We start from the raw sequence: 19,025 nt of genomic DNA, 5'->3' as shown, positions 1-19,025 counted from the left end.
GTGGGCAATGGCGCCACTTGGTTCTGCCATGAATAATACTCGGATAAAAGAAGAAAAATGACAGATACTAAGTGCACAGCATATGGACCATGACTAAGCCGAGATAATACGATAATGCAATAAAATAATCAGAGTCCCTGAAACACACTAGGAGAAGTAGAAGACTTCTCTGAGAAGCTCGTTTAGCTCAGTGGGCTAGACAGCTAGTTTGTTGTAAGAACAAGGCCAGCAGCATGGGTTCAATTCCTGTACCGGCTAATTACCTGAACAGGTGCTGGAATGTGACTTCATTGCAGTGAATGCAGCTTTATTGCAGTGTTACTGTAACACGGCTAAATCGCTGGCTTTGAAAGCAGACCAAGGCAGGCCAGCAGCACGGTTCAATTCCCGTACCAGCCTCCCCAAACAGGCACCAGAATGTGGCGATTAGGGGCTTTTCACAGTAACTTCATTTGAAGCGATTTTCATTTTTTTTTCATTTTTCAATTAGTGCACATATTATAGCAACTCTCTTTAACAGGATAATAAAATCAACACCATGATGGGGAAAGAATCTGGATTATTGAGTTAGTCTGAGCGGAAAATCATCAACCCATTCCTTGCCCCTCATGCCAAAGCAGTAGTCAGATAATCGAGCAACTTGATGGAGTTGTCGGATACAATTTTTAGTGTTGCAGGATCAAGCATAACCTAATTCGCCCCGACAGCCTTGAATTGCCATTGAACGTCATTGAAGCTCTGGTACTTGGTCTGCATCAGCGCCAAGAAGCGGCCGCGAAGTCCTGGAATAAAATAAATCCTCACTTCCTCAGAGCAAGGTCCCACCTCGCCGTGCTGTCTCCAGGATTTTATTGTGATCTTTAAGATTGTGGAAATGAATGATTAGGGGCCTGGGATGAAAACTATCTCTTGACCTCAAAGATACGATGCACTGTTTTTAATTTGAAAAGCTTTGCTTTCACATCCAGCTTGAGAAAATGTGACAGCCAGTCCTTGAAGAATTTAATAGTGGTCTTACCCGCACACCTTTCGGCAGACTGAATTCAGATATTCTTTCTCTGACCTCAGTTCTCCAAGTCCTCCAGGACCTCCGTATGCCACTCAACTGGTTTTCTAAGGAGTGAAGTTTTGCCTCTGCAGCGGAAGCATCATGTTCAACATGCAGGAGTCTCTCCTCCATATCATCAAGCCTCGCAATTGTACTTTGCAACTTGGCCTCATGAGCACATAGATTTTGGGTCAACACTCAAACCTTTGGTCAATCACTTGCATGATGTTGGCAGAAATAGCTTTTACCACTTCCAAAGGAACACAGGAGAGCACGGGGTCGAGAGACCTCCTGAGGATTAGGTCGCCATATTGAAAAGGCAGCCCCACCTCGCTGAATCTGGCGGCCAACGGTATCCTCTTAGTAATACTAATCCCAAAGTCTTCCAGTGACATAACAGCAAATATTAATTCAAGGATTATGTAGATAAACGTTGAGCAACTGGGATAAATGATGGGTTAGAAATGAGTGGCACCAGAGCCTGCGGAAAAGGGGCTACTCTCGCTTGAAGATTAAATACAGCTTTGTGCTCCGCACTCATAGTCCACCACTTCGGAGCACAAAGCTGTATTTAACCTTCAAGCATTATTGCCTCGTTCCATTGAGCTGATGTGGCAGTAAATAGAAAGGAAAATGGGTTGGTGGGGGAGGGGAAGAAGAGAGAACTGCCATTTGATGCAAGAGCATGTGGATCTTCTTTCAGCCTGCATCCCTGGCATCACAAATGCCATGTGTACCCAGCACTCCCTGTTGAGATCAACCCCATTATTTCCATTGTTTGTCCACTTTTGGATCTATCTGTTTTTCTTTCTACTTTCCCGAGGATAGTTTTTTTTTATGTTGTAGAAATTGGCCTTGTTCTAGTCAAAGAGGTTTTCCACTTCCTTTCGTATAACCAAGGAAGTCAGCCTCTTTTGCTGTCATTTGAAAGTATGCTGATCTGAACCAGCCAGGATACATTGTATAAACCATTTTGCTCTTTGCTGTTGAGAAGGATAAATTTAAAAAAAAATTGTATTTCACTTGGGCAGCGTCTTTCACCATCTCCAGGATGTCCCGAAGCAATTTACAGCCAATGACGTACTTTTGCAGTGGAATGCCCCAAGCTCAGGCATTCCTTCCCTAATTTTTCTCTGCTTCTCTTTCTTCCTTTAAAATGTCCTTCTTAGGTCAAGCCTTTGGTCACCAAATCTATTATCTATCCACTTATGTGGCTAGAGGTTTTATAGTGCTCATGTGAAATGCCTGGGGACGATGTTAAAGGTTTGATATAAGTATACATTTTTACTTTACTTTCCCCAGTTTAATCCATTATTTCTGTATGTACGTCCGAGTTGTCTATATGATTTCCTGTCTCCTTCGTTCAATGTTTTAAATGCAACACCAGTTATTGTTCCTTGACTTCAATCACGTAGATTCAGCAAATCTTATACAGTAATAGGAGAGGAGCTATAGGTTCTCTGGGTAACTGATTATAGTGAACTGAAGGATTTATGCTGTGACTCTTTTTGAACCAATTGGTCACAATTGAAAGGGTTGCATGTTGATGATCTCTGATTAGACAGTGCACATTTTTGTTGTACAATGGAGAAGTGCAATTCTTGTAATTGGGATTCCCCATGAGTTTGAACTAAACCACTGCTGTTCAAGCGTCATAAGTAAAATTCAGAATATGTTGAACTCTCAGCAGCTGTTTAGCGAACAACATTGTTTAAGAATTGTCTTTTGTTTTCAAGTAAAGAATAGAAAGTGTTTCAACGTTTTTAAAACCATCGATATTTGGTAGCTGAAAACGTTTTTTTAAGAGGTGAAGCAAATTTCAGAAGTATTTTCTTCATCAAATCATGTTTTTTTTAGAGTTAACTCTTCTAGTGCTTTATATTTTTATACTTTGGAAAGGTAGTGTCACCTCTAACCTGATTTTAAATTCTTTTTTTTAAAAATAATTTTTATTGAAATTTATCGATACAAACATTTACCCCTACTACATTTTAAATTATAACACAACAAATCCCCCCTGGAAAATCCTCCCCACGCCCTCCCCCGCGCGCACCCCCCCACCCTCTTCTCCCGCCCCCCCCCCCCCCCCCCCCCGCGCTACCCGTCTAGCAACCAAACCGTTTTTCCCTTTCTGCCGATGGCCTCGGGCAGGTCATTGCCCGCGACCCCCCGCTGACGTGCTCCCTTCGTTGCTATCCCCCCCCCCCCTCCCTTCCCCCCCCCCCCCCCCCCTTTCTCCCCGGGTTGCTGCTGTTTCGGCCTCCAGGTCCTATCTCTGATCCAGAAAGTCAAGGAAGGGCTGCCACCGCCGGAAGAACCCCTGTACCGACCCTCTCAGGGCGAATTTGATTCTTTCCAATTGGATGAAGCTTGCCATGTCGTTTAACCAGGTGTTAACACTTGGTGGCCTTGTGTCCCTCCACTGAATCAAGATCCTTCTCCGAGCTACCAAGGACGCAAAGGCCAATATTCCGGCCTCCCTTGCCTCCTGTACTCCTGGCTCCACCCCAACCCCAAAAATCGCTAGCCCCCACCCTGGTTTGACCCTGGTTCCCACCACTCTCGATACCGTCCCCGCCACCCCCTCCCAGAACTCTTCGAGTGCCGGGCACATCCAGAACATATGTACATGGTTCGCAGGGCTTCCCGAACACCTAACACACCTGTCCTCACCCCCGAAGAACCGACTCATCCTAGTCCCCGTCATATGGGCTCTGTGCAGCACCTTAAATTGGATGAGGCCCAACCTTGCGCACGACGACGACGAATTGACCCTCTCTAAGGCATCCGCCCATGTCCCATCTTCTATCTGCTCTCCCAGCTCCGCTTCCCACTTGTCTTTCAGCTCCTCTATCGATACCTCCTCCACCTCCTGCATTATTTTGTAGATGTCCGAGACCTTCCCTTCTCCGACCCAGACCCCTGACAGCACCCTATCACTCACCCCTCTATCGGGAAGCAAGGGAAATCCTTCCACCTGTCGTCTGGCAAATGCCTTCACCTGCAGGTATCTAAACGTGTTCCCCGGGGGGAGCTCAAATTTCTCCTCCAGCTCTCCCAGGCTCGCAAACCTCCCCTCTATGAACATGTCCCTCAGTTGCCTGATGCCCGCCCTGTGCCAGCTCTGGAATCCCCCGCCAGTGTTCCCCGGGACAAATCTGTGGTTCCCTCTCAGTGGCGCCGCCATCAGACCCCCCACTTCCCCCCTGTGTCGCCTCCACTGCCCCCAGATTTTCAGGGTGGCCGCCACTACCGGACTCGTGGTATACCTTGTGGGGGGGAGCGGCCATGGTGCCGTTACTAGCGCCCCCAGGCTTGTATTGCCGCAGGACGCCCTCTCCATACGTTTCCAAGCTGCCCCCTCCCCCTCCATCACCCACTTGCGCACCATCGATGCGTTCGCCGCCCAGTAGTATCCGGAAAGATTGGGCAGCGCTAATCCTCCCCTGTCCCTACTCCGTTCCAAGAAAATCCTTCTCACTCTAGGGGTGCCATGTGCCCACACATAGCCCATAATGCTGCTAGTTACCTTCTTGAAGAAGGCCCTGGGGAGAAAGATGGGCAAGCACTGAAACAGAAACAAGAACCTCGGGAGGACCGTCATTTTGACTGACTGCACCCTCCCTGCTAGCGACAGCGGTACCATGTCCCACCTCTTGAACTCCTCCTCCATCTGCTCCACCAGCCTTGAAAAGTTCAGCTTGTGGAGGGTCCCCCAGTTCCTTGCCACCTGCACCCCCAAGTACCTGAAGCTCTTTACTGCTCTCTTAAAGGGGAGCCGCCCAATTCCCTCCCCCTGATCTCCCGGGTGTATCACAAAGACCTCACTTTTACCCACATTTAATTTATATCCCGAAAAGTCCCCAAACTCCGCTAGTATTTCCATTACCTCCGGCATTCCCCCTTCCGGGTCCGCCACATATAACAACAAATCATCCGCATAGAGTGATACCCGATGTTCCTCCCCTCCCCTTGTCAGTCCTCTCCACCCCCCTGAACCCCTCAGTGCCATCGCCAACGGTTCGATCGCTAATGCAAATAGTAAGGGGGATAGGGGGCATCCCTGCCTGGTACCTCGATGGAGCCCAAAATACTCTGACCTCCTCCCGTTTGTAACCACACTCGCCATCGGGGCCGAATACAGCAGCTTCACCCACTTGATAAATCCCTCCCCAAACCCAAACCGTTCCAGCGTCTCCCACAGGTATTCCCACTCCACCCTATCGAATGCCTTCTCCGCATCCAGTGCTACCACTATCTCAGCCTCCCCCTCCACTGCTGGCATCATAATCACATTCAACAGTCTCCGGACATTTGTGTTAAGTTGTCGTCCCTTTACGAACCCCGTCTGGTCCTCATGGATTACCCCTGGCACACAATCCTCTATTCTGGTTGCCAGGACCTTTGCCAACAGTTTGGCATCTACATTCAAGAGGGAGATAGGCCTGTAGGACCCGCACTGTACAGGGTCTTTGTCCCGCTTCAGGATCAAGGAGATCAGGGCCTGTGACATTGTCGGGGGCAGAACCCCCCCCTCCCGCGCCTCATTGAAGGCTCGCACCAGCACTGGACCCACCAAGTCCACATACTTCTTATAAAATTCCACCGGGAACCCATCCGGCCCCGGCGCCTTCCCCACCTGCATCTGGCCTATCCCTTTAACTAGCTCCTGCAGCTCTATCGGCGCCCCCAGCCCCTCCACCCGTTCCTCCTGGACCTTTGGGAACCTCAATCTATCGAGGAAGTTCTCCATTCCCCCCCTCCTCCTGGGCGGCTCAGACCGGTACAATTCCCTGTAGAAATCCCTGAAGACCCCGTTCACCTCTTGCCCCTTCTGCACTACGTTCCCTCCCTTCTCTCTCACTCCCCCAATCTCTCTGGCTGCCTCTCGCTTGCGCAGCTGGTGTGCTAGCATCCTGCTCGCCTTTTCCCCGTACTCATAGACCGCGCCCTGTGCCCTTCTCCATTGCGTCTCCGCCTTCCTAGTGGTCAGTAGGTCAAACTGGGCCTGTAAACTGCGCCGCTCCCTCAACAGCCCCTCCTCTGGTGTCTCCGCATATCTCCTGTCCACTTCTATAAGTTCCCCCACCAGTCTCTCCCTCTCCTGCCTCTCCTTCCTTTCTCTGTGTGCCCTTATGGAGATCAGCTCTCCTCTGATCACTGCTTTCAGGGCCTCCCAGACTACCCCCACCTTCACCTCGCCCGTGTCGTTCGTGCCCAGATATCTCTCAATGCCCTTCCGGACCCTTCCGCACACCTCATCGTCCGCCAGCAGCCCCACATCCAGGCGCCACAACGGGCGCTGGTCCCGTGCTTCCCCCAGTTCTACCTCTACCCAGTGTGGTGCATGGTCCGAAATCGCAATGGCCGAGTACTCCGTGTCCTGCACTCTCGAAATCAGCCCCCTGCTCAGTACAAAAAAGTCTATTCTGGAGTACACCCTGTGGACGTGGGAGAAAAAAGAATACTCCCTCGCCCTTGGCCTGCCAAATCTCCAAGGGTCTACCCCCCCCATCTGCTCCATGAACCCCCTTAGCACCTCTGCCGCTGCCGGCCTCCTATTCGTCCTGGAACTCGATCTGTCCAGCCCAGGGTCGAGCACTGTATTGAAGTCCCCCCCCATGATCAGGCCCCCTGCCTCCAGACCCGGAATGAGGCCCAACAGGCGCCTCATAAAACCCGCGTCATCCCAATTCGGGGCATACACATTCACCAGCACCACATTCTCTCCCTGCAGCCTACCCTTCACCATCACGTACCTACCCTCCTTATCTGCTACCACCTGCGCCGCCACAAACGACACCCTCTTTCCCACCAAAATCGCCACCCCCCCGGTTCTTTGCGTCCAAGCCTGAGTGGAACACCTGTCCCACCCACCCCCTTCTCAGGCGTACCTGGTCTACTACTCTCAAGTGAGTCTCCTGCAACATTGCCACATCCGCCTGCAGTCCCTTTAGGTGTGAAAAAACCCTTGCTCTCTTGACCGGCCCATTCAGCCCCCTCACGTTCCAAGTAATCAACCGGGTCGCGGAGCGACCTGTCCCTTTCCCCTGTCTATTAGCCATGTCCTGTCCCCTGTTCGCCCCGGGTCGACCCTCCCCTTCTGACCCGCTCCCCATGGCGATGCCCCCCCCCCCCCCCCCCTCTCTCCTCCCGTTCTTCCCTTCCCGTCCTCGGCCTTTCCAGCAGCAACCCGGTATCCCCCCTAACCCCCCTCCCCCCCCCCCCCCCCCCCCCCCCCCCCCCCCCCCCCCGGCTAGGACCCCTCCTAGCCGCGGTGTATCCACCATCGTACTCCCGAGAGTCAGCTGATTTTTGCTGACCCGGCTGCCCCTGCCACACTCCGACTCCTCCCGATGTGGGGGGGAGGGCCTCCCCCCCCCCCCCCCCCTTGCCATCCCTCTCTGACCCCGCTTCAGCGCGGGAAAAGCCGCCATTGCTGGCCACACCCCACTCTTCTCTCCTCCCCCTTCCTCCGTCCCGCGCGCGGGAAACAGGGGAAAGCCCGCGCTTTCGCCCGGCCACACCCTACCCCGCCATCTTCAATTCCACCCCCGTCCCCATCCAAGCCCATAAAAAAGCCCCCTTAAAACGAGAGGAAGAAAAAGAGAAAAAGAAAACACGCATAACCAACTTGCACCCCCCCCCGTCCCGCCTCCCCAACTTAACAATATAACAATATAAATAACAAATCTCAAATAAATACATAAATACATAACTATGCCTGCATAACTAAATAACTACCCAATAATAACGTATTTAACCATCACCCTCCATCGAACAGAACAGTAACCATAACCCTTAAAGAACAGATCAAAAAACAGTAAAAAAGCCCCCCCTACAACAACAATAATTAAGGGAAGTTGGCAACGGGAAGAGACACACAAAAAGGAACAAAGAAACCCCCCATAACACAAGTTTCAAAGAAACCAAACGATCCATCAACTTTAACCAAGTTCCGACCTGGCCTAAGAAAGACATGGGCCACTTGATCAGTCAAGGGTACTCGGGCGGCCTCGACCGCCGGCGTTCCCAAGTTCTAGTTCAGGTCCAGCTTTTCCTCCCGAACAAAAGTCCATGCCTCCTCTGGGGTCTCAAAGTAATGGTGCTGGTCCTTGTAGGTGACCCACAAGCGCGCTGGCTGCAGCATTCCAAACTTGATCCTTTTTGCGTGCAGCACTGCCTTCGTCCGGTTAAACCGGGCCCGCCGCTTTGCCACCTCCGCACTCCAGTCCTGATATATCCGCACCGTCGAATTCTCCCATTTGCTGCTTTTCTCCCGCTTGGCCCACCTCAGCACTTTCTCCCGATCACAGAAACGCTGGAATCGCACCAGCACCGCCCTCGGGGGCTCGTTCGCCCTAGGCCGCCTAGCCATGACCCGATATGCTTCTTCCAGCTCCAGAGGCGATGGACCGGCCCCCTCTCCCATCAGGGAGCTCAGCATCTCCGCTACATATTTCGGGAGATCAGGCCCCTCCAGGCCTTCTGCTAGGCCCAGGATCCTCAAGTTCTTCCGCCTCATTCGAGTGTCCAGCTCCTCAAAGCGGCTCTGCCATTTCAGGTGGAGTGCCTCGTGCACCTCCACCTTTCCCACGAGGACCGTGGCCTCCTCCTCCCTTGCAGTCATCTCCTGCTGCAGCTCTCTTATCGACGCCTCTTGGGTCGCCTGGGCCCCCATCAGCCTTGTGGTCGTCGCGTTCATAGACTCTAAGAGTTCCACTTTCAGCTCCGTAAAACACCGGAGGAGAGCGGCCTGCTGCTCCTCCGCCCATTTTCTCCAATCTTCTAGTGCGCCACCGGCCGCCATTTTGGTCCTCTTCCCCCGCTTTTTTCGGGGAGCTGCTGCCGCTTTTTTTGTCGCCCCACTCCGAGTACCGACCATAAAGTTGGTCTCACTCTCCTCAGGGAGCCTTCCCCCACCGGGATTCGTCTTTACAGTACCGTCGGGGCCCTCCAATCGGCCCTTAAACACCTTTGTCGCAGGAGCTGCCAAATGTGCGACTTAGCTGGTCATAGCCGCAACCGGAAGTCCTGATTTTAAAATTCTAACAAGTAACAATTACCTCCTTGATTTTCTTTAAAAGGCTATTGAATCATCACTTTTTTTGTATTTCAACATTAAGTTCACCAAATTAAAGATGCACACTTGTTAAGTTTCTCTTGTTAAAAACTCTTTGTGTTGGGTTGGTGAGCTCCATGCTATACTTCATACATTTATATTTCCCTACAAATGAACGCTTGTGGCTGTCATATGTTATAATCCATTAAATGGAAGGGATTTGCTGACATTGAATGTGTCCGCAAAAAGCTGTATTTTTGGAAAGTCCTCTTTTTGTCCTATGGCAAAACTGCTTCAATAATTTGAACATACATTTAAACCATCTGTTTAAATATTAACTATTTAAAATTGTTACTTGCTGAATTTTAAGGCAAAATTTAATTTTCCTTAACTACCATTTCTTGGTCAAGAGGACAAGTTTCAGGGCAGCACGGTGTCGCAGTGAGTTAGCCCCGCTGCCTCACGGCGCCGAGGTACCAGGTTCGATCCTGGCTCTGGGTCACTGTCTGTGTGGAGTTTGCACATTGTCCCCATGTTTGCGTGGGTTTCGCCCCCACAACCCAAAGATGTGTAGGCTAGGTGGATTGGCCAAGCTAAATTGCCCCTGAATTGGAAAAAATGAATTGGGTACTCTAAATTTATATTTTTAAAAAAAAGAAGGCAAGGCTGGCAAATTATAAATGGGGTCCTACCAGCACACAGTTGATATTGCTTGGAGGTGTGAAAGAGTGACCCTTGGAGCCTTGTTATTTTCAAGTCCTTTTTATTTCATTTTTAATGTGATAAACACTTATTCCAAATGACACACTTCAATCTTTGGAAAATACGTACAGTATCCTTATGAAGCATTTCTTGGCCAGAGATCGGCCAAATGGTGGCATAATTGTAATGACACTAAACTAGTAAACCAGAGACCCAGCCTATTGCTCCAGGGACATGGGTTCAAACCCATGGATGAATTTAAATTAAGTAAATAAATCTGGAATATGAAACTAGTCTGTGCAATGGTGACCATGACATCTATCATTGATCATTGTAAAAGCCCATCTGATTCTCTAAAGACCTTTTAAGGAAGGATATCTGCCATCCTTATCTAGTTTGGCTTACTCGAGTCCCACAACAATGTGGTTGCCACTTAACTGCCCTCAGTTCAATGCCAATCAGCAATGGGCAATAAATGCTGGTTTTGTCAGTGATGCTCATATTTCATGAAATAATTTTTAAAAATGTAACACCGATGAACTGCAGAGTCCAACGTTAATTCTTAATTTCTATCTGAATGCTGCTGCAAACTTTTGCAATACATTGGCTTGTGGGTGAGCAGTGAAGTGATTATGTTGGCCAGTTGCAGGCTCTTGCATCATCCAGCTACTGTTCAATTTTATCCAAAGATATTTTTCTCGGCTTGTCCTAATTTTATGACAAAACAATTGGAGAAATAAAATGAATGCTGATGGCTTTACTTTCACCATGGTCATTTATTATTTTTATATAATTGTAAAACTTTAGTCAGAATGCAAATTCATTGTGTAAAATGAATACATGCAGGTTTACTGAGGCTCCCATACATTCAGTAAATTAACCCCATAAGCATCCAAGAAGTGCATATTGTATGATTAAACAATGGTGACAGAAAGAAACATTTGCTGTCCTGTAAATGGCAGAGAAAATTACTTTTAATTCAAAAGATCATTTAAAGATTATCAGCTTTGCAAATTGGCATGAGCCCCAGCATTCAGCTGATGTAATTATTTTCTGTGGGTTAGACTGTTTTCAAACCAAACACACAAACAGTCTGTGCTTGGACATCAAGAGGAACTGGAATTTTAAGGGAGTCACATTCATTTCTATGTTTTAAGATTAATTTGATCTGAATTAGTAGAGGAGTGGCCTTGGATGACTTCATTTTGTATCATGGTCAAAACCATCTGACCAATTCCAGCAGGCGAAAAATTGCAGTTATCAGATTGATGGTCACAATTTTAAGGACCATCTGAATGAGGGTAGGCAAAACAATAGAATGCAAAATAATGTATTGCTTTTGCGAAGCAGTATTGTTTTAATAAATATTAGAACATAGAACATAGAACAGTACAGCACAGAACAGGCCCTTCGGCCCTCAATGTTGTGCCAAGCCCTGATCACCCTACTCAAACCCACGTATCCATCCTATACCCGTAACCCAACAATTGTTATGTAAGAATATTCATTCTTGCTCTTTTTGATTTTAAACAAGATTCTTTTTAAACATAATCTTCCTCTGGGCTCAGGAAATCCCAGCCTGTCTGCTTTGTTATTTGCAACCTTCATACCTGACCTTTGTGTGCGGCTTTGCATGCCATTTTTCTCTCTTCACACCAAGGAAATGCTCAGAATGCAAGTTATGAGCTGCGTTGAAGTATGTGAGTAATAAGGCGGAGGAGATGGATCAGGTAGAAGGCCCACCTCGGACCTTCAACCATAACCCAACGGTGTTTGAAGTCCCCATAAACTTTACCTTCCCACCAATCGCTCATGCTAGCCCATGAACCCCCCCCCCCCCAGATCACCAGTCCCTCCCATATATCCTTCATGCTGCCTCAAATCATCCCTGCCACTTCTATGCCCCCCATGTATTCTCCATACCACTGACCAAGTATGTACTATGTGCCATTCTCAAATTCCATGCAGTATCAATGGAAAATATTTCACTTTCCTGGGAGGTGGCAGAATAGGGGGGAAAGAAATGAACCCTTTGGCATCTAAAAACCACCATATCAGTGATACTGAAAAACATGCATTAGCCACGTTAGAAAAATCTTTCATTAAGGGGCCAGCTCATAGGGACGATATGTTATTCTGACCTATTGAGCTGCCATTTATTCAGGTGAATGGAAGACCTCCTGTGCATTAGGACTTGTGAAGCATTGATAATGGCCACAGCTCTATGGGAAGGAAAGAACAGCAAAAACTCATTTCATTTTCAAAGCAAAGTGCCTGTTGATTAGTGTACGGGTGGTTAGATTTTTTTTTTCAAAGCCAGTTTTAAAAAAATAAGCCACATCCATTTAAATCATAGTAGAAAATATGACAGCACAGGCTGATAGGACATTTTGTAATATTTTTTATTGTATATGGTGTTTTCTCCATTTGAAAAGCATTGCTATGCATGTGAACAAACATATAAGGCAGGCCGATTAAAAGAGTCAAATTACCTTTAAAAAAAATAGATCCCTATAATGAATCACTTCATCTGCATTACAGCACAGCACTTAATAGTAATATTTAAAACACTTTGCACTTACCTTTTCAGAATGTTCCAGACTCCTCATGAACTGTCAAACCTGATATACTTTTAATGGACTTCCAAAACCTTGGTCCACTTGATGAAAATGGTATATGGGAGAAAATCAGATTTTCACCGTAACCCATCCCCCCATTTTAAAATAGGGAGCCTGACCCATATGGGGTGGATGTGTGCACCAGGCATTCTGGATCTGCAGAAAAGCCAGAAGAAAATGGCATGGGGTTGGGAATGCGGAGGAAAATAGGATATCCTTCCATAAAAACTAAAGTGGCCATTTGCGCACTAAAACGTTCTTCCTCACCGAGATAAATTCCATTCAGTCCCTTTCCAAACCCACTTCATTAGATCAATGCACGGCAGAAATATTCTACATTTGACTACTGGGAGAAATCACAAAAATATCCTAAGTCTGAATATTGTCCAGGACTGCATCAGTGCCTGAGGAGTCACAAATGGTGCTGAACATTGTGCAATTGTCAGTAGGCATCCCCACTTCTGACTTTCTAATGGAAGGAGGATCATTGATGAAGCAGCTGAAGATAGTTCGGCCAAAGACACTATCCTGAGAAACTCCTGCAATAATGTCCTGGAACTGTGATTTTCCTCCAACACCCATAATCATCATCATTAGTGCTAGGTTTGATTCCAACCAGTGGAGAGCTTTCCCCCCGATTCCCATTGTCTTCAGTTTTGCATAGAACATAGAACAGTACAGCACAGAACAGGCCCTTCGGCCCTCAATGTTGTGCCGAGCCATGATCACCCTACTCAAACCCACGTATCCACCCTATACCCGTAACCCAACAACCCCCCCCCCCCCCCCCTTAACCTTACTTTTATTAGGACACTACGGGCAATTTAGCATGGCCAATCCACTCCAAAAGCACTTTCCTTACTCGTGGGGTTTTACCGGCGCATACAAACCCAGAAATAACCACATTAACCCGCTTTAAAAAGGCCTTTGGTATAAAAATAGGGAGACGCTGAAAAACAAACAAAAATCTCAGGAGAACCGTCATCTTTCCCGTACAAGCCTCCCCGAACAGGCACCAGAATGTGGCGACTAGGGGCTTTTCACAGTAACTTCATTGAAGCCTACTTGTGACAATAAGTGATTATTAGTATTAATTATTATTATTATTTACTGTCTGTACCCTCCCCGCAAGTGACAACAGGGGCATGTCCCGCCTCCAAAAGTTCTCCTTCATTTGCTCAACTAACTGGGCCAGATTAAATTTATGCCTGTGCCACCTGCATTCCCAAGTATCGAAAGCTCCTTCCCACCACTTTGAACTGCAACTCCCCAGCCTTCTCTCCTGCCCTCGCCAGGATCACAAAAACCTCACTTTTCCCATAATTAACAGGAGTAGTCGTCCGCATACAACGAGACCCTATGCTGCCCCCCCCCCCCCCCCCCCCCCCCCCGGACTAGCCCCTTCCAGTCCTTTGATATTCTCAGCACCATCGCCAAAGGCTCATATGGCCAAGGCAAACAACAGTGGGAAGACTGGACATCCCTGTCTTGTCCCTCGATGTAGTCTAAAGTAGTCCGAATTCACCCGGATCGTCCGTGCACACGCCACCGGCGCCTGGTACTGCAACCGGACCCAGTCTACAAACCCAAACCTCCCACAAATACTCCCACCCCACACGGTTGAAGGCCTTCTCCTCATCCATAGTTACCACTACCTCCACCTCCCTCTGTTCGGAGGGCATAAATGATGACATTCAAGAGCCTCCTGACGTTGGCCGTTAAATGCCTGCCTTTGACAAATCCCACCTGGTCCTCTCCTATCCCCCCCCCGTACACAATCCTCTAATCTCGAGGCTAAAATCTTGACCAGCAATTTGGCATCAGCATTTAGTAAGGAGATTGGTCTTTATGACCCGCATTGTTCTGGGTTTTTCTCCTGCTTCAGGATCAATGTGATCGAAGCCTGTGACATTGTTGAGGGAAGAACACCCTGCTCCCTTGCCTCATTAAATGCCCTCACCAGCAGCGGACCCAACACCCCAGAAAACTTTTTATAAAATTCCACTTGGTAACCGTCTGGTCCCAGGGCTTTGCCTGACTGCATGGCCTCCAATCCCTCTACTACGTCCACAATCCCGATCGGGGCTCCCAGCCCCTCCACAAACCCTCCACCTTCGGAAATTCCAAACGCTCCGAGAATTGCCTCATCCCCTCCACCCCAGCTGGGGACTCTGACTCCTACAACCGACTGTAAAATTCCTTGATCACCCCCTTCACCCCTACTAGGTCCAAGACCATGTTCCTCCCCCCACCCCCCCCCCCCCTATCCTTCACTCTTCCTATCTCCCTGGCCGCCTCCCTTTTCCTGAGCTGGTGTGCTAGCATTCTACTGGCCTTCTCCCCATGCTCCAGCGATCCTTTTCAACAGACTCCTTGCTAAAGAAGGAAATCAATGTCAATTTATGGGTTCACTTTTTCTTCCTTCAGAAATTAGGAAATGCAGACTACTGTAGTTAGATTTATGTTCCTCTTATTTAAAGGGAAAGATATGCTACAAACTGCATTCTATAATTATGTTTTTTTGAAGGAAAAAATATTGCAAAGTAATGCTGGAGCTTTAATATTTTGTTAAAGAATGCTTAATGTTGCAAATATTTCTCTCTTCCACAAGATGTTAAAACAGCTTCCTTGGAGGCAGTCTTTTTCTGCTGCAGCAATAATGTATTCACATAGTAGCCATTTAGAATCTGTCATACGGCACATTCACAAGTGTCTAACAGTAAAACCACTATTTTAATGGTTGAAAACTTTGGATCTGATTTGCTGCAATTATTCAATTTACAAAAGACTGCTATGTGGGAAGAGTCTTGCAACATGCAACACATAACTTCATAGAAAAGCAGAGCAGTGTTACAAAATACATTTAATTGCTTTTGCTTTTTTTTTTGATTGGTTGTTAATTTTTAGAGGTTGCAAGTATCAAGCAGCTGCACTTCATAACAGCTGGTGACTTATATATAAATTTCTAGCCATCTTCAAATCCAGCAGTCTGTCATTTCCTGTGATGGCTTCTGACATCTGGCATTAATCAGCACAGAGAATCCAACAACGTTTATGGAAGGGTGCATAATATGCTTCTAGTAGTACTGTGAAAAATAAGTGAACCTAAAAATATGTTTTGTTTTCTCTCCACAGGATGACGTAGTGTTGAAACAGCATTTTAGTAACTGCGGAAAATGAGCTTAACATCCTGGTTTTTGGTGAGCAGTGGAGGAACACGTCACCGGCTGCCACGTGAAATGATCTTTGTTGGCCGGGATGACTGTGAATTGATGTTACAGGTAACTCACTTAAGGGATGTGCATCGAAAGCCTTTGCTAGAACAGTCTTGTAGCTTTTGATGCAGCTGTATACACAATTGAACTCAAACTGCCATCAAGATGATTCAGTTTAACTGATTTATTTTTGTTTGAATCTCTTGAAGGCATTTACTGAAGTAATTTATACTGTTTACAGAAACCATATCAGTGAGTAAGGAATTGAACCTCTTTAGACATCAACTTGACTCTTTGAAAATGATTTTCTCTCTGTATAAATTCAGCCTGGGAGAGGGAAGCAGCAGATTTGAATGAATCCAAAATGAAATGCTTCATTATTGCCACATCTAATATTTGTCTGAAATCCAACTTTCCTGGCTTCAATTAATTAGGTTTGTGGTATAGTTTTTTCAACATGCATTCATTGCCATCTTTATGTATGTCACACACAAGTTCATTTCAGTTTTTATGATTTGCCAAACGAGTTAACCCCCAAATGTTTTCCAGCATTTCTAAAGCTTTTGTTTTCATTCCCCTCCTCTTTATGCATTTTATTTTGGATAACTTCATGTTTAAATTTTTTCCAGATGGCCAAAGTGTGCAAAGTCCTGCCGATACGAGTGAGTAGGAAGAATATAAAAGTGTTTTAGGATTGGAGTTTGTTTCCTAAAGTTGTGTGTCACATTTTAGTGGAATAGAATTATTTATTTTTTGAGTTGTCACAAAAATTTAATACAGTGTGAATCAGCTCTCACACTTCTCTTGTATTCGTTCTCCCTCAGCAACAAATATGTGTGCACATGAATCCTTTCAGATTAAAATGAATGGTATATCGAAATTATTACTCAACCTTTGTAAGATTGCATGTTCTCTTTCTTGTGCCTCACGTTTTAATACCTAATTCTTTTTACAACATTTAAAGGATAATTTCAAGTTGGTCTGACATAAATGTATAATAGGGAAGGAATTTGGGGGGCGTAGTGTGCCTCGGAACAATCGCCCTGGATTTCAGTCAAACTCCGATTAGATAAATATCCACTCTCTCTGGAGAATTTTAAGCAAATAGAGTTTGGGAAGTTTCAATCCAGCTTTTGATGGACATGGACCTATATTCAAAATCTAATACCAAGTTGGCATGACATTGGCAATCTTACTTGGGCCACAAGGAACTTGATGTGGAAGATGAAATTGTTGAAGAAAGCAATGCTCTTCTCGGCACATTCTTGAATTAATTAAATGAAAGCTTTATTTTGTGACTGGTGCTATACCTGCCTTGGAAATGTTTGATGTTGATGCCGAAGTGGGATAGCATTATGGTCCTCCAGGACTTGTTGAAATATAGCCACCACACAAATGGTTGAAAAGAATAATGCAGTTAAATATTTTCAATATCTGGATGCTCAGCCTACTCAAAAATCTTGGCTTTCTTGCCACTTTTTGGTAAATCTTTATTGTAATCTTGGGTTGGGTAAACAAAACGCAGCCTACTATTTAATCCAGTTGTTTTTCTTCAGTCCTGTCATTCAGGGTAGCATGGTAGCACAGTGGTTAGCATTGTAGCTTCACAGCGTCAGGGTCCCAGGGTCGATTCCAGGCTTGGGACACTGTCTCTGCGCAGTCTGCACATTCTCCCTGTGTCTGCGTGGTTTTCCTCAGGAGCTTTTCACAGTAACTTCATTGCAGTGTTAATGTAAGCCTACTTGTGACAATAAAAATTATTATTATTATTCAAAGTAAGCAATTACAATACAGTTCAGCATATTCAAATTACCCAGTCTATCTGATTAAATTGCTTTGAATTAATAGGAGTGGATTATAAACACCTCCCAAACTCATTGTTTGCTTATAGCATGCAGTGCAGAACCTTGTGTATGCTGAAGAGATGTAAATAAACTGTATGAAAATGAAATGAAAAATGAAATGAAAATTGCTTATTGTCACGAGTAGGCTTCAATGAAGTTACTGTGAAAAGCCCCTAGTCGCCACATTCCGGCGCCTGTCCAGGGAGGCTGGTACGGGAATCGAACCGTGCTGCTGGCCTGCTTGGTCTGCTTTAAAAGCCAGCGATTTAGCTGAGTGAGCTAAACAAGCCCCTATCTCTGTAATGGATGTTATTAGGATTTGATGTACTAAATTATTACATTGCATCTGTCTTTAAGAAGAAAGATGTGACCTAGGCCATGAAAGATTAGATAGTTCAGGCACTAGGTGGATTTAAAATGGAAAGGGACAAGATCACGTCCACTGTCCCTGGCTCCTTCACGTGCAAGAAGTGTGTTCAGTTGCAGCTCTTGTTAGACCGCTTGACGGCTCTGGAGCTGCGGATGGACTCACTTTGGAGCATCCGCGATGCTGAGGAGGTCGTGGATAGCACGTTTAGCGAGTTGGTCACACCACAGGTGAAGGTTACTGAGGGAGATAGAAAATGGGTGACCAAAAGAAAGAGCAAGAGTAGGAAGGCAGTGCAGGTGTCCCCTGCGGTCATCTCCCTGCAAAACAGATATACCGCTTTGGATACTGTTGAGGGAAATGGCTCACCAGGGGAAGGCAGCAGCAGCCAGGTTCATGGCACCGTGGCTGGCTCTGCTGCACAGCAGGGCAGGAAGAAAAATGGCAGGGCTATAGTGATAGGGGACTCGATCGTAAGGGGAATAGACAGGCGGTTCTGTGGACGCAATCGAGACTCCAGGATGGTATGTTGCCTCCCTGGTGCAAGGGTCAAGGATGTCTCGGAGCAGCTGCAGGACATTCTGGGGGTGGGGGGGGAGGGTGAACAGCCAGCTGCCGTGGTGCACATAGGCACCAACGATATAGGTAAAAAACGGGATGAGGTCCTACAAGCGGAATTCAGGGAGTTAGGAGTTAAACTAAAAAGTAGGACCTCAAAGGTAATAATCTCAGGATTGCTACCAGTGCCACGAGCTAGTCAGAGTAGGAATGTCAGGATAGACAGGATGAATGCGTGGCTCGAGAGATGGTGCAAGAGGGAGGGATTCAAATTCCTGGGGCATTGGGACCGGTTCTGGGGGAGGTGGGACCAGTACAAACCGGACGGTCTGCACCTGGGCAGGACTGGAACCGATGTCCTAGGGGGGGTGTTTTCTAGAGCTGTTGGGGAGGGTTTAAACTAATGTGGCAGGGGGATGGGAACCGATGCAGGAAGTTGGAAGGTAGTAAAACAGGGACAGAAGCAAAAGGAAGTAAGGGGAAAAGTGCAACGCAGAGAAGACATAGTCAAAAATCTAAAAGGGCGACAGTACAAGGTACAGTGACTGAGGGGAGCTCAGTGAATAGGCCCAGTAATAACAAAAGGAATAAAACTGGAGATGTTAAGATTC

General features: G+C 46.8%; 1 protein-coding gene across 13 annotated transcripts in view; it reads left to right on the top strand.

Moving 5' to 3' along the window:
* cep170aa (centrosomal protein 170Aa) overlaps positions 1-19,025 on the top strand; it is a 198,809-nt gene that overhangs the window by 24,700 nt on the left and 155,084 nt on the right. For 9 of the 13 annotated variants that reach the window (XM_038815096.1, XM_038815089.1, XM_038815140.1 and 6 more), the window contains exons 2-3: positions 15,566-15,711; positions 16,275-16,307. In XM_038815096.1, coding sequence (XP_038671024.1) covers positions 15,607-15,711; positions 16,275-16,307 — 138 coding nt within the window. In that variant the 5' untranslated portion in view covers positions 15,566-15,606. The remainder of the gene's footprint in view (positions 1-15,565; positions 15,712-16,274; positions 16,308-19,025) is intronic. The other 4 variants (XM_038815157.1, XM_038815166.1, XM_038815176.1 and 1 more) reach the window with 1 other exon arrangement.

This window comes from Scyliorhinus canicula, chromosome 1 (assembly GCF_902713615.1).
Source record: "Scyliorhinus canicula chromosome 1, sScyCan1.1, whole genome shotgun sequence".
In the NCBI taxonomy this organism is placed as follows: domain Eukaryota; kingdom Metazoa; phylum Chordata; class Chondrichthyes; order Carcharhiniformes; family Scyliorhinidae; genus Scyliorhinus; species Scyliorhinus canicula.
This window is presented reverse-complemented; position numbering and strand designations above follow the sequence as displayed.